This window comes from Nicotiana tabacum, chromosome 2 (assembly GCF_000715075.1).
Source record: "Nicotiana tabacum cultivar K326 chromosome 2, ASM71507v2, whole genome shotgun sequence".
NCBI classification, from domain to species: Eukaryota; Viridiplantae; Streptophyta; class Magnoliopsida; order Solanales; family Solanaceae; genus Nicotiana; species Nicotiana tabacum.
In genome coordinates this window covers 108,608,072-108,621,496 of record NC_134081.1, presented here as the reverse complement: position 1 = coordinate 108,621,496, position 13,425 = coordinate 108,608,072, and the positions used below count along the sequence as shown (strand labels likewise).

At 34.9% G+C, this 13,425-nt stretch overlaps 1 protein-coding gene and 1 long non-coding RNA gene across 3 annotated transcripts; one reads left to right on the top strand and one right to left on the bottom strand.

Moving 5' to 3' along the window:
• Positions 1-1,557: 1,557 nt before the first annotated feature.
• LOC107806101 (uncharacterized) lies at positions 1,558-3,443 on the bottom strand. The gene is made up of 3 exons (XR_001652586.2): positions 3,308-3,443; positions 2,621-2,685; positions 1,558-1,879 (listed from the first exon to the last, which is right to left on the bottom strand). It is a non-coding gene; the product is annotated as an uncharacterized LOC107806101 (long non-coding RNA).
• Positions 3,444-5,940: 2,497 nt separating this feature from the next.
• Positions 5,941-11,627, top strand: LOC107806103 (uncharacterized). Of its 2 annotated transcripts, XM_016630215.2 has the most exons (6): positions 5,959-6,311; positions 7,162-7,411; positions 7,532-7,582; positions 7,681-8,935; positions 9,045-9,191; positions 10,684-11,627. In XM_016630215.2, the coding sequence occupies exons 3-6, from the start codon at positions 7,532-7,534 to the stop codon at positions 11,292-11,294; spliced, it is 2,064 nt and encodes a 687-aa protein (XP_016485701.1). In that variant the 5' UTR covers positions 5,959-6,311; positions 7,162-7,411; the 3' UTR covers positions 11,295-11,627. The 2 variants fall into 2 exon arrangements, with proteins under 2 accessions (XP_016485700.1, XP_016485701.1); XM_016630214.2 differs by having other exon boundaries at positions 5,941-6,311; positions 7,162-7,582.
• Positions 11,628-13,425: the final 1,798 nt, after the last annotated feature.

The window sequence follows — 13,425 nt, the reverse complement described above, 5'->3', positions numbered from 1 at the left end:
GTGGTGGCCACGTTTGCTGAAATTTATTACTCCCCAAGGAAGATTTTGGGAGAGTAGAGATTCATCATGTGTGCTAAGGTTAGGGTTTTCGTAGTCTTCATGCACAACTAGCAGACAAGCCACCATTCACCATATAGAAGGTCCTACTTGTCCAAAGCATACCTGGTACCGATGGCAGAACTCTAGAAATCTAAGATCATGGGGTCGAGTCCTCCACTCAAAGAAAACGGACCCAAGGTGAAGGGTTACCTATAGACATATGTAAAACCTTGATTGGTGAAGGTAACTTGCTCTATCAAATCCGGAGCAAGGATGTTAAGGTCTGGGCAGTTGCAGTCCTCCTTCACAGCAGGAATATTGGAAGGGTGAATAAAGGAGGGGTACTTTCTAACGGCCCAAGTCTGTGAAGACGCAGAGGGGAACTTCTCTTGGAAGTCATTGGCGATGCTCAGGTGTTTGGGTATAATGGTGCTTACCGTGGGAGGATCAATATCAACATCAACCTCTTTGTCTTTGTTTATCTTCGAGCCTCCACCAAAGAGAAGACCTGAGTTTTCAAAAGATTCAGTAAAAGAAGCCATGGTAGTAAAAAGGTAGTGAATTTTTTTGAAGAAAGTCAGAAAAAGATGAAAGCATAAGGAGGTTAAGTGCAATGAAGATGATGAACTTATGAAAATTTTGGAAGTAAAAGAGGTAAAATGATGAGAATAAGTAAAGATATAGACGACAAAAATTGTGTTCATGATTACCTCGAGAAACGACAAAAATATTGCTAAATTGTAGGGCAACATGTGTTCGGGGTATTAAATGCGAGAAGACGTGCGTCCATTCAAGCGTCAAAGACTATTCAGAAGGTTTTCAGAAGATTTTCCGTCAAGACGGGGATCTTCACCAACTTTCCGGTGACACAAAGATATGCCACCATAAAGCAGGGGACTATCTGTATAGGGTAAAATTGGTTTATATTAAATGATCGAATAGTAACGTGATATATGGAACCGAAAACAAGTAAAAAGTAAATCAAGTAACAACCCGTCCGGGAACAACGACTGCAGTTGGCATCGGATAGACCCCGAAGGGAGCATGATCAACATGAGTAGATCATATATTTATCATCGGATAACGTTCAATGAAGAATATTTTCTTGTATTAAATGGGAAGTCGTTGCAGAGAATATTTGTATTCATGGTCTGCCATTACATATTCATCAATGGCCCATTTATTATCATTTAAGAGGAATTTGATCCTATGATCTTGTTTTCCTAGGTATATCTATAAATAGTAGGCTAAACAACCATTGTAACACATGAATTTCTTGGCAAAACTTATGCTATATTTTATTATCAAGCTTAATCGGATAACTTTATTTGCTCTTTTACATTGTTCTTATTTCTGTCCTCAGAGGCATTGCTTTCGGAGCCAAGCTTGTCATTTCCTTCGATTTTAACTGCTAAGTCTTATTTTTAGTCTTGTTTATTTGTCATTTTTTGGATCAAATCAGTTCCCTTGTCTATAAACCATATAACAAATTCAATTTTACTGTTTTACAAGTAAACATAGAAAACTAAATAAACATAATATGTTTATCTTATATAAAACATAAGTATCTAACCAGAAAATATAGGCATCTTTTAACAATTCCAATATCATACTCAGTGCTTTGCCCGTCATTCGGTACAAATACTTTATATGATACAATTTGACTAGAAAAGACAAATTAAAATACTTCGTGCACCCTTCATATAATGGTAGATTGCCATCTTTGACCAGCTCACAGAACTTTGCATATTCTTCATTATGCCGATTAATGTGCCTTTCATTAAATATTTCTTCTCTATTCATAGGCTCACGAGAAACACCATGCTCATTGATATTGTTCCTAGCGAACCCAAATGCATCATTGATCATAGTTTTCATTAAATCTTGGGGTTGCAAAATTGTTTCTATGACATGTGTGCTCTAAAATATTTTGTGGTATAGTTGCATTTGATTCTCACCATGCAAGTACCGAACTTTATAATTCTTTGGAAAAAACTTACAAGTTAGGTGCTCTTCAACTATATTTCTTCTTTTTCACTTGTAAAAATTACATTTTGGACACGGATACTTAATTATGCGCCCATTAATAGAACCATGCTCAAAAGCAAAATTCAAAAAATTTATTAGCCCACATGCATATTCAGGTGTATTTCGTACTTTGCTAATCCAAGATTTATCAATTGACATGGCTAAAAATAAAGACATAAGATAACATTACAAAATCAAAACGAAAAGTTAGTTCATAGCTTCTAAAGAATTTCTAAATGGAAATCAAAGCGAGAAATAAACAAAGAAAGGAACAATTGCAACTTATTTAGGGGGAAAATAATTATAGCATGCAAGAACTACCTAAAATTGTCTATATCTTTAATTTATTTCTGGTAAGTTAAAATATATGTAAGCTTAGGTATTTTGTAGGTCAGAATAAAATAATTATACAACAAAGAGGTAAGAATCCAACATCTTGTGATATATTTTCAATGATAAGAGGTAATTCAACACTAAAAAATAATTAATTTGCCTTTAAAAAAAGAAAGCAACTCAAAATAAAGGACAAATTTAAATTGTTAATAGCTATTACCTAATGGTTTACTGTTGAAAGTCGATCCCAATAGCTTCAACAACAGTTTTTGATCCCTCCCCTACCTATCAAGCTCAAATGTAATATTTAGGTTAATATTAGTCTGAAGAACAACTAAAAAATATCAAATGAAGTGGATACAATATGAGTACAATCCAAATATCAAACAAAAATAGACCCAAAACTAGAAGAAAGAGAAAATAAAACCATTAGAATAGAAATTGGGGAAAAAATACTACACTATCAAATATGCATGGACTCTAGCAAACAGAAAAGAGAAATCAACAACTAAACCAGTAAAATTAGTAGCTAAACAAGTAAAATCCACAGCTAAAATCAATGAAATCAACGACTAAATCAGTGGAATCGACGGATAAAATCAGTGAATTCAACAGCTAAACAAAGAAAATAGACGGCTAAAGTCAGTTATTTGAATTAATCCACATAAAAAATACACGCCTAAAGTCAGTAAAATCGACGGGTAAATCAGTAAAATTGACGATGAAAATCAGTGAAATCAACGGCTAAATCAGCAAAATTGACGGCTAAAATCAATAATTTAAAATGTTCTTCATCCAATAAACACACATGCATGCCTTAAATAAGTGAAAACGATAGCTAATTTAGCAATTTTAATCCAATGAGTGAAACGAATTACACCATCAGAATATGGTCTGAATTCGATACCTTACCAAAACCTAAACGAATTCCATCAGGTGAATAAAGAAGGAGAGAAGGCCACGACATGTAGGGAAAGAGGTCATATTCTTAAGGGAATGAGAGATTTGGATTTTGGAGGAAAAGATATGACCACGGAGGGAGATCTAAAATAAGTGTGGGAAATACTAAATATGTTGAGGGAAGAGAATTAATTGTAAAAAAGTTCAAAAGGCTAGCGGCGGTTCGAACCGTTGTAAATCGAGAAAGAACCGTTGTTATAAAATGTTACATATTTGCGGCGATTCACTGGAATCGCCGCTATAACCCCGTTTTTTTATAGTGAAAGTTCGTCACATGGTTCATGTTACACCAAACGTTAATACATTTATATTACAAATATTCCTCCTAGCTATTAGGATATTTTAGTGACATTGAAGAACTTCGTTAGCATACGTTAGCTTTTATTTAGCCCTTTTAGTGTATGTATTTTTAGGCCATTTTGGCCTTAGTGAGTACAACTTTTTATAGTAGTAAAAGAAAGAAAGTCACATTATATATGAACTATTCAGTTTTATTTGATTGACTCATTTAAGTAATCAAACCAATTTACTTGGATACATGATAAGATTGTATTTTGATTAGTCAAACCACGTTATTTACACAGTTAGTTAATTTTGATCGGTTTTCAATAATTTCAAATATGATATGATAACCCCACTATCTCATTTAAGCTGACTCGTCACGTTACTTGACACATGACATGAATTTGGCGCATTCGAATAAAGTGACATTCAAGTGGATTTTGCTCCAACAAAGAGGGTACAAATTGTTCTGCACATCTAGTCCCATCCAGTTGGACTTAAAAAAAATCTAATAATATTAACTCAAATAATTAATTTGAGTTATAATGTGTTGAATTTAGAGTGTAGTTCATTTGTATGGATTTTATCCATGAAAACTTTAATGTCTACATAAGCAAATGATCCATGCATGTGATGCTAACTTATTTGATTTATGATTAGTCGTGGTTGATATTATACTTACAATAGTAAAGTATTTGCTTGAAGTTGTTCTTTTGGCTAAGGTCATATGTGTTTAGTTTAAGTGCATAACACTTAAAGAACACCTAATTTTAATTTTAAGCATGTTTGGAAAGCCACAAGAGAATTGAATTTGTGTGTAATTGGGTGTAATTACACAATTTGGCATGTTTGTTTGACAAAGTAATTATTTGGTTAGTGAGTAATTTGATGTAATTGAGAGGAGGTAATTACTCTCTCCAATTCTCAAAGTAGAGTAAAGAATTAGGTATAATTACACAATGTATCTAAAAGGCACCCTTTCAAATTCTTTTTTTCCTTTTAAATATATTTTTATATGAGGAAACAAATAAGACATATTTTTCATTATGTAATCCGACCTTGTCGTGTTGCATATAAATAATTTATTGCTAGTTGATTCATTTATTTCATTTGGAATATTAATTCTAGCTTCTTCCCATGGATCGTAATCCTTCAATGAACCAGCCCTGCTTTATACAAATTCTTCAAGTTTTGTTCCTTCCATTATAATTGCTACAATAACCTTCATTAGCACCCAATAAGCACCAAATGAGCTTATCTTATTTGTTGTTGAAATTTGACATACGTTGTTATTATTAAATTATGCTATTTTTTCATTGTTCTTTTTCAAGTTATAAAATTATTTATATGGAGAATACCAATTATTTTATTATGATATTATTTATATTATTTACTATTTTATAATTATTTAATATATTTTCTTACAAAAAATATGTATTTAATACATAATAATAAATAATATTTAATATTTGTTATTACATAAGTATTTTTTTACAGTAAAATTTATTTACATGTTAATCTGAAAAAAAATATTTAACTATATTATTACACTAGTACAATCAAACATGACACCGGTAATTACACTGTAATTATATTACGACAAATAAATAAGTCTATTGTAATTACTATACTGTGTAATTACTAGACTAAGTGATTACTACCCTTGTAATTACACAATCAAGTAATTACACGTGGCTTTCCAAACGGTGTCTTATAGTATTTGTGCTTTGCCTTAAAAGATAAACTTTTAGTATTTGCTTAACAAGCATGAGTATAGCAAGATTGAGAAAAAAACTAATATGACCAATCGCAATTACGTCTTAGACTGAAGCACAATTATTTTTCAAAAGCGGTGTTATTACATCTGGTCAGAGTAACCCATTAGGTAATTACCCTCTTGAATATTGAAATCATTAAAAGAGTAGTCCTATTTATTTCGTTTTTCTTTTCTGTAAATAAATGACTAAAGTTCAGTGTACAGAGCAAAGGAGAAGAAATAATTAATATACGACATAATCAAATCAGATCATCAATGGAATCATTAGTGATTAAACAATAATACAACCAAAAAAAGACAATAAACTCAGCTAGTATAGACAAAAATTAGCTTCAAAGCGTTCTTTAATTAGGTCAAAAGTCGCTACAAATCACCAACTTAAAAGCCGACCGATCCCAAATATAATCAACGGTTATAATTAAGCTGTCACATTTATATAAAACCACAGCCTGTTCAATTAGCGGTCGCTCTATGGAGTACTCTTCCCCTTTTTAAGTGGTCAAAAAATCCGATCGCAAAATTCTAATTTTAGTGGTCAGCAACTTCTCTTTCTAATCTCCGCTAAACAAAAAATATTTAGAAATATTCTTTTTTTCTTCTTGCTGATGAGTATATAGAACAGAATATATCCTAAGCTTATTTGTTAATCAATGAAAATAATTTAAAATAAAATAAAATAGTTGCAATAATTCAGGTGCCATTCAATAGAACTATAAATTTGAGCCAAACGACTCCTTCACATCTAGTTGTAGGGTTGTTGGTTGTTGCTATTCTTTCCTTCTTCTTACTCGTTCCCTTCAATTGAAAGCCACAAATTTTTATTTTTATTTTTGAAAAATTGTTCTTTTGTCATTTCAGCTCAGCACGTAAAGGTTAAGCTGGCTAGTAGAAGGTTAGATCTTCTAATTCTGCTTATTACTGTTGGTCTTTTTTTATTGACATGTTTTTATGTGGAAGTTTGATTATCTGAATTGGGATTTGATCGTTTATGCTATTGAAGGTGTGGATCTTGTTATGGATGTTAACATCATCATCATGTAACTGTTTTAGTGTTATTGTAATTGGTTAAAATGGAGTAGAATAGATTTTCAGGATTCATATAGTCGACCCCAACTAGTACTAGTAGTAGTTGTTGAATTGATATGTTTCCTACGGTTAGTGCTGTTTTGGAACTCGGAGCATAATGGGCATGCCCCTCTGCTTTCAATCTTGAAAACATGGTATATAATTGTGACTTTTGCTTTTAATTGAATTGTAGATGTTAAAAGAATATATATGAAGTTTGTTGTTGTTTGATTCCCATGGTCCGGTAAATCTGATCATATTTGTTACTGTTATTTAAATGTTAAGGAAGAAAATGCATGCAGAATCTCTCTTCTTTGATTATTTATGTGGCATTCCCTTTAGCTTAACATTATATTACTTCCAATCTTGAATTATACTGGCATGATATGGCTGCCTTAGTATATTCAATGCTCTGTGGATCTGGTCCGGTAAGATTTATATGCGCTTTGAACTCCTACTCTTTTTTTTCTGTTGGATTAGAATCAAAATGATTGAGGGTATATGACCTGTCATCTAGTACATGGATTTTTAGAGATCTAAAGGGCAAGTGTATATAGAATCAAATTTCGAGATTCGTTATACCATATTGATTTCGAACTTCGTGACATGATATATTGCTCATCTCTTGGTTTCAATTTAGTTCATCTCAGTTTCAGCTTCTTTTTCTTATTTAACAGGTCGGTATCTTTGAGGTGTAGCAATCATTGGGTTCTTTTAGATTTTGACGTCTTCTTCCAGTCTGGCCGCTGTAACAACTTCCTGCTTTTCTCGCACCTCTAAGCAGGTGTGGGGCAAGGACGAGGGGTTGATATTACTATGTGTTTTGAGGAGATCAAGATCATCCCATATCTGGAGACTGTGCCGTGTCTCAGCAGGGCTCACACTTGATTATGGCTAAGATTGGCCTATGCTAAGTCTTGCAATCATGTGATCTTTTTTGCTGAAATTCTACTGATTATCGATTTAGTAAATATTAGATTATTAGAGCTCTTCAATATCTCGAAAGTGATTAGATCTCATGTGAACGATTTTTTTTCTTTTATAAAGATGTTTAGGTTTTCATGCTTCCCAGCTCACGTCCATTCCCACAAACAAAAGGTTAGAAAATAAATATTTTTGGATGTTATGAACATAATTACTTCTACTTTATTGCATAATTTAAAACTGTTGCTGATTATATGTTCCTCTCTAATTAGAAAACAACTCAATTTTCTGCCGAAGCAATGCATAAAACACTTGAAGATTGTTCTCAGAATCATGCCATGAAGGGTTTTGCTTACTTGTCGGCAGCTAGTGCATCATGTGCAGCGGAGAGAGATGCTCTCGAGAACTATGTCGATCATGCTTCCGATTCTTCTCCTTTAGAGCGTGATAATAAATCTGAGGAATTCAAGAGCAAATCTAATACTGAATGTGAATTCAAAAGACATAACAATGTGCAGATGAGGAAGAGTTTATCTTTGGGTAGTTGCTTGAATTTGGAAGGAAGAGTTGTCAGTGGTAATGACTCAGAGCATGAGAGTGGTAGATATTCTTGTGATGAATCAGATGATCGCTGTGGATCAGCAAGTGCAGATGGTGGGAAGGAACTTAATATCAGCTTGCTTGGTTTATTTCACGAAGCTGGACCTTCTGATTCTGTTCAAGTGAACTCTGATTTGGCTAACAATGAGTCAATATTTTCAATTGGAGATGCAAAAGAGTCAGAAAAAGGCGGACAAGAGAACTATGAGGTTCAGTTGTCTAATGCAAATGAGTCTGGTGACCATTCACCACGTACTACTCGTAGTATTGTAAAATCAAGTTCATTGCCTAACATTCATTCCACAGGTCGACAATTTAGCCACAACTTCAATCGTGCCAGATCTGCTGATGACTTAAATATTTTAGATGCAAGACGGAAAGAAAATTTCATGGATGAGGTAGCAAACAAGGTGATGAAAGACAAAGAAAAAGAAGATAGCTTACGGAATAATGAAAAAGTTAATGATAAAACCCCACCTGATGACAATTTTGATACTTATAACTATGTTGGCTCAGCCAAAGACTGGATACTACCTGGGATGGATGAGGTTAACATGAAGAAGCATGTTAATGCAGAATCTACATTTTGCCGGTGGAATGAATTGACAGGCAAGGATTTTAAGACTAAACGAATTGAGGAGTGGGTCACAGACCTTCAGCATTGTGGCAGATTTGATGAAGCAGATGACTTTTCTGTTCCTGACAACGGTCCCGAAGTGCAAAAGGGTAAAGCTGTCTTGGATGCTTCTCCTGTTGCAAAGTTGGACGGTAAGGTCAACCCTGGTGCAGAAAGTGTTAAGAAATATATCTCTTCATTGAGTGCCAATGCCACGTCAGCTCAGCTGATAAATCATGGGTTGGTTGTGATTCCATTTCTCAGTGCTTTTGTGAGCTTAAGAGCACTTAACTTATCTGGGAATTCCATAGGTTTGTAGCTCATACTTTCTATCTGGATTTGAGACACCTTTTTCCTGCCCTCCAAGTCTTCGTATAGTTAGAGCTCTGACAGTTATCTTGCTTCTACGTTTTTCCGCAGTGAGGATAACTGCTGGTGCTCTCCCTCGAGGGCTTCATGTTTTGAATCTGTCCAGGAACAGTATCTCAGTTATTGAAGGATTGCGTGAACTTACACGACTTCGTGTTCTTGACCTGAGCTACAATCGACTAATAAGGATTGGACATGGTATGATTTTTTCAAGATGCACTACGAAATCGGTGGTAGACTTTCTTTGATGTAGACATGAATTATCTCTTAAAGTCCTAATAACTTGGTCATTAAGTTGATAGACAAAGCTCTTTTATTCATCTATGTGAATGAACGTGCAACTTTTGTAGAAAAATGCCACTTGAAAGGATACTTTGCAGTGTGAGGAACTTCAAGGAATAATTACTAATATCATGATGAATGTAGTAACCTGTATCGCGTATGAACTTGACATGTCTAGTTTGCATAATATCCAAGATCTGGTGCATTAGCAACTTTATTTGAATGTTAAATAAAATGTAAAATGCTTTACAAGTTTAGCCACAGGTATAGCATGAGTTAGCTGGTTCTTTGCTAGATTATCATGGTTTGCGGAATTTCACAAGTCCTTACATTTATTTTTCTTTTGAGTTTTCTTGCCATTTATATACCTTTCTCGGAAAGAAAGTGATGTAGCACCACTAGGAGGGAGGGAGAATTGGGAGAAGAGCAGAGAAAAAGAGGAGTAAGCAAGGGGATCAACTCATAAAATGTTAATCAATTGAAGTGGGTGCCAATGTACAAGGAGGGTCCTATTTATAGGTTGGGAGCCTTGCCCAAGTTAGAGTCTTAAAACAATGTAAACTATACCTCTAACTAAGAGATAAAGATAAAAACAAATAAATGATAAATATAAAATCAACAAAAGATAATATAAAGATGTAACCTAATCTAGATAATGATAAGGAGAAAATCTACTCTAAAAGATAATAGCCTAATAAAATAAAATACTAATTATCCTTTTCATTAAGGATTTACATCAGAAAGAACATAGAGTTGCTGCTTTGATCGATTTACTGAAATCTTCTTTATTGTCTAGGTAATCAAAGTTGGCAATTCAACTTAATAAAGCTAAAGTAATAACTTACTGACTAGTTAGGTACTGCTTCCATCTCAAATTAGTGCAATTCATCCCTTTTCAGGTCAATCCAAACTGCTGACCACTTTGCTAGTGAACAGAACATTACATATTAACAACAGAACAAGCCAGATAGGACTTAGTTGTTTACTTCTCTATGCTGTTTCCTTCTTTCATTTTTATTTCAATACGATCAAAAAGTAAGTCATGTGACTGTCATTAGCCCATTTTTCTAATGATAAAACTCTCATTATCATCCCGTTTAAATTGAACAGTTCATTTTCCTTTCAAGTAGGTAAAGATTCTCTATTTTATGGCCTCTTCTCTGTGGTACATTATCACCTAAGTACAAAGAATAGTTTCTTGTTCAACTCGGTTCTTATCAAGTGTGCTGAGTCAAATATATCCATTCAAGTCGGTGCTGAGGGACCATATTATTTCTCCATATGTTGAGCTTTAAGTTATCTTTCTTTCATTTGTCAATAATTTTTCCCTTTAAATTCTTCATCCTTATAAGCTTAGCAGATTGTAATTGAGCTAAATTACTCCTAATATGGACAATTTGGCTTGTAGGTCTTGCTTCCTGTTCTTCCTTGAAAGAGCTGTACCTAGCGGGGAATAAAATCAGTGAGGTTGAGGGTCTTCACCGCCTCCTAAAATTGAACGTCCTGGATTTGAGATTCAACAAAATATCTACAGCCAAATGTCTGGGCCAACTTGCAGCTAATTATGGTTCTTTACAAGCAATCAGCCTGGAAGGGAACCCTGCCCAGAAGAATGTTGGTGATGAACAACTGCGAAAATGTCTACAAGGCCTTCTTCCGAATCTCGTTTACTTCAACAGGAAACCCGTCAAGGTGAAGGACACAACAGACAGATCTGCTAGATTAGCCATTGGTGCTCATCAGATAGATCGAGGTCTCAAAACGGACCTTAAGGCTATGCGGAAGGCAAGCCATAGTGCTTCCACGCACAAAGCATCATCTTCATTGACTCATGGCCGTAAAAGTCAACCAATGACCACAACAAAACCATCCAAGATTAGATCCACCCGCCTGCCCCCTAGTGGAACTAAAACTAGTTCACGGCAACATGTCTATGACTTCAGCAGCAAGCTTCTTAGCTTCAGACCTGACCTATCTATGCGCAGGAGCCGAAGCGAGGGAACTCTTGGTGTGATTTGAGGATCGGATTTATCAGGGAGAACTGTCAACTTATGATACTTATGACGCGGTCTTCGTGTTTCAGTGTTTAAACTAGTATAAAATTAGGCGTATTTGTCTCTCCCCCTCCCTCTAGATTTAGTTTCCCAGCGACAATCTCCAAGGCAGCCTGCGCATGCAAACTTCAGTCGTCTTGTGCCTTTATGTGCTTTTCCGTATCCAGATTTTAGTTATATGCTTTAGCTGTTATTGGATTGTTTTTAGGACAATGTACCTGTGTGGATACAATCAAGCGTTGTGTGTGGGCGATGTACCATAACAATTTGGGTACAATTAAGAACATTGTTTCTCAAATTGGATGTTCAAATGTGGTTGTTTTATCATTTTGTTTTTAATCCTCCTACATTTTTTGATTGTCCCAGAAGTTTTTTAGCTGTTTGTATACGTGGTTTAAAGGGGCAAATATCTTCAAAGGTATATCAAAATAACATGTCCGAATCTTCAACTATTGCAAGTAGTATTGATGCAACTCAGTGCTATATATGACCTAAATATTGGAATTTAACATACGCTACGAAAGTATAATAGCCATCTTGTTACAAAGGAAAAAGAGATGATAACCAATTAACCATTATATATTTTACCAACAAAGGTATCGGGTAATTCTGTCCATCAAAACTTGAATAACAAGAGTTTCATCTTTTTCGCACTAGTGTAACGAGTAGGTAACACTACTTTTAAGTTTTAACTCGAGCAGAAGAAGCAGCAAATTCACAAATGGAGACCTTGACTATTAGATGAGGAACATGTTACTCTATGGCAACTACCTCATAGTTTGAACTAGTAGGATGCAGTCAATTTGGTTGTTGACCCATTCTATCACTTGAAACTACATTGAAATAAATTGCTTTTGTGGTAACATACTTTTTTGGTCCCAAAATATACTTCTAAATTTTTTCATAGTATGACAAACACACAGATTTAGACATATACTTCTGATATGATATGAAATGTAATTATATCATGTAGAATATGTTTTGTTTACCCTAAAATTTGAGTAACAATTAAACTTATTTAATGGTTTTAAAGATACGTGATTTAATCCAATACCAATTGATAAACAAGAAATTGAATAGATAATCTGAATAGTAAAATAAATCAAACCAGTGTTCTAGCAGTGTTTTCGATCTCGATTCGCGATGGCCTCGAGGTTGGGTAACAAGAACAGTAAAGAACACAAAGTAAACAATGATGAACAATAATGGATAGTAAGTGAAATATAGAGCAACGTTTGTGTATATTCTTATCAGTAAAAAAATATCCCTTACAAATGAATGAGATCCCTCTTTATATAGTAGATGAATCCTAATTAATAAGGTACAATTCTAATAACGGAAACAAATCCCATGATTGGTGTCAATAACCGCTTGATTCGATCTGTTTCGGGATTTTCGCCGAGATCTTCGGTCGGTTGCTAATATCTCGCCATTTCGTTATTATGCTCGGTCTCGATTTTCAGTGAGCACTTCGATCTTCATGCTCCATACTCTGCCATTGAGCTCGAGCCTAGTCTATTACGAGCTTACTCTCGAGGCAGCTCCTCGTGCCTAGAAAATCGGACATGCCCGATTTCGACCGTATACAGATAGTCCCCGTGTTTCTTGGAATAAAATGATAAGAAACGGTTTGAGCCTCGATTTTCTGAAACTTCGATCATGATGTCGTCCTCATGACGTAAGCGACGGATGTGACCGAAATGTCCCGTCGGTTCAGTTCCCCAAATCATTAATGCCTGTCAGTTATCGGTCGGCCATTAGCGTTACCGAACCGTCGATGTGAGCCTATAAATACCCGCTCCTTCATTTAATCAAACTTTATTTTTGCTCTAATCAAACCTCTAAGTCTTCTCACTCTTTTCGTCTCTAAATCTGACTTGTGTTTTCCTTTTTTTTGTACAGGCCTTCGCCAAGTTTCGAGTTGACCTTAGCCAGTGTGAAATCGAGCTCCCAAAGGTCTCGGAGGAGAGGAACGCTCTGAAGCTTCTTTGTGGCCAAAAGGACGAAACTATAATGGACCTTCAAGCGGATTTGGCCAAGGCTTGTGAGGAAGAGGCCGAGCTAGATAAGCAGGTAACCATCCTTTTGATAGAGTA

Coding starts and splice junctions, on each gene's coding strand:
- LOC107806103 (XM_016630214.2), top strand. CDS start 7,532: ATGTTTAGGTTTTCATGCTTCCCAGCTCACGTCCATTCCCACAAACAA. Junction 7,583..7,680: donor TCCATTCCCACAAACAAAAG/GTTAGAAAATAA, acceptor CTCTCTAATTAG/AAAACAACTCAATTTTCTGC. Junction 9,192..10,683: donor ACTAATAAGGATTGGACATG/GTATGATTTTTT, acceptor TTTGGCTTGTAG/GTCTTGCTTCCTGTTCTTCC.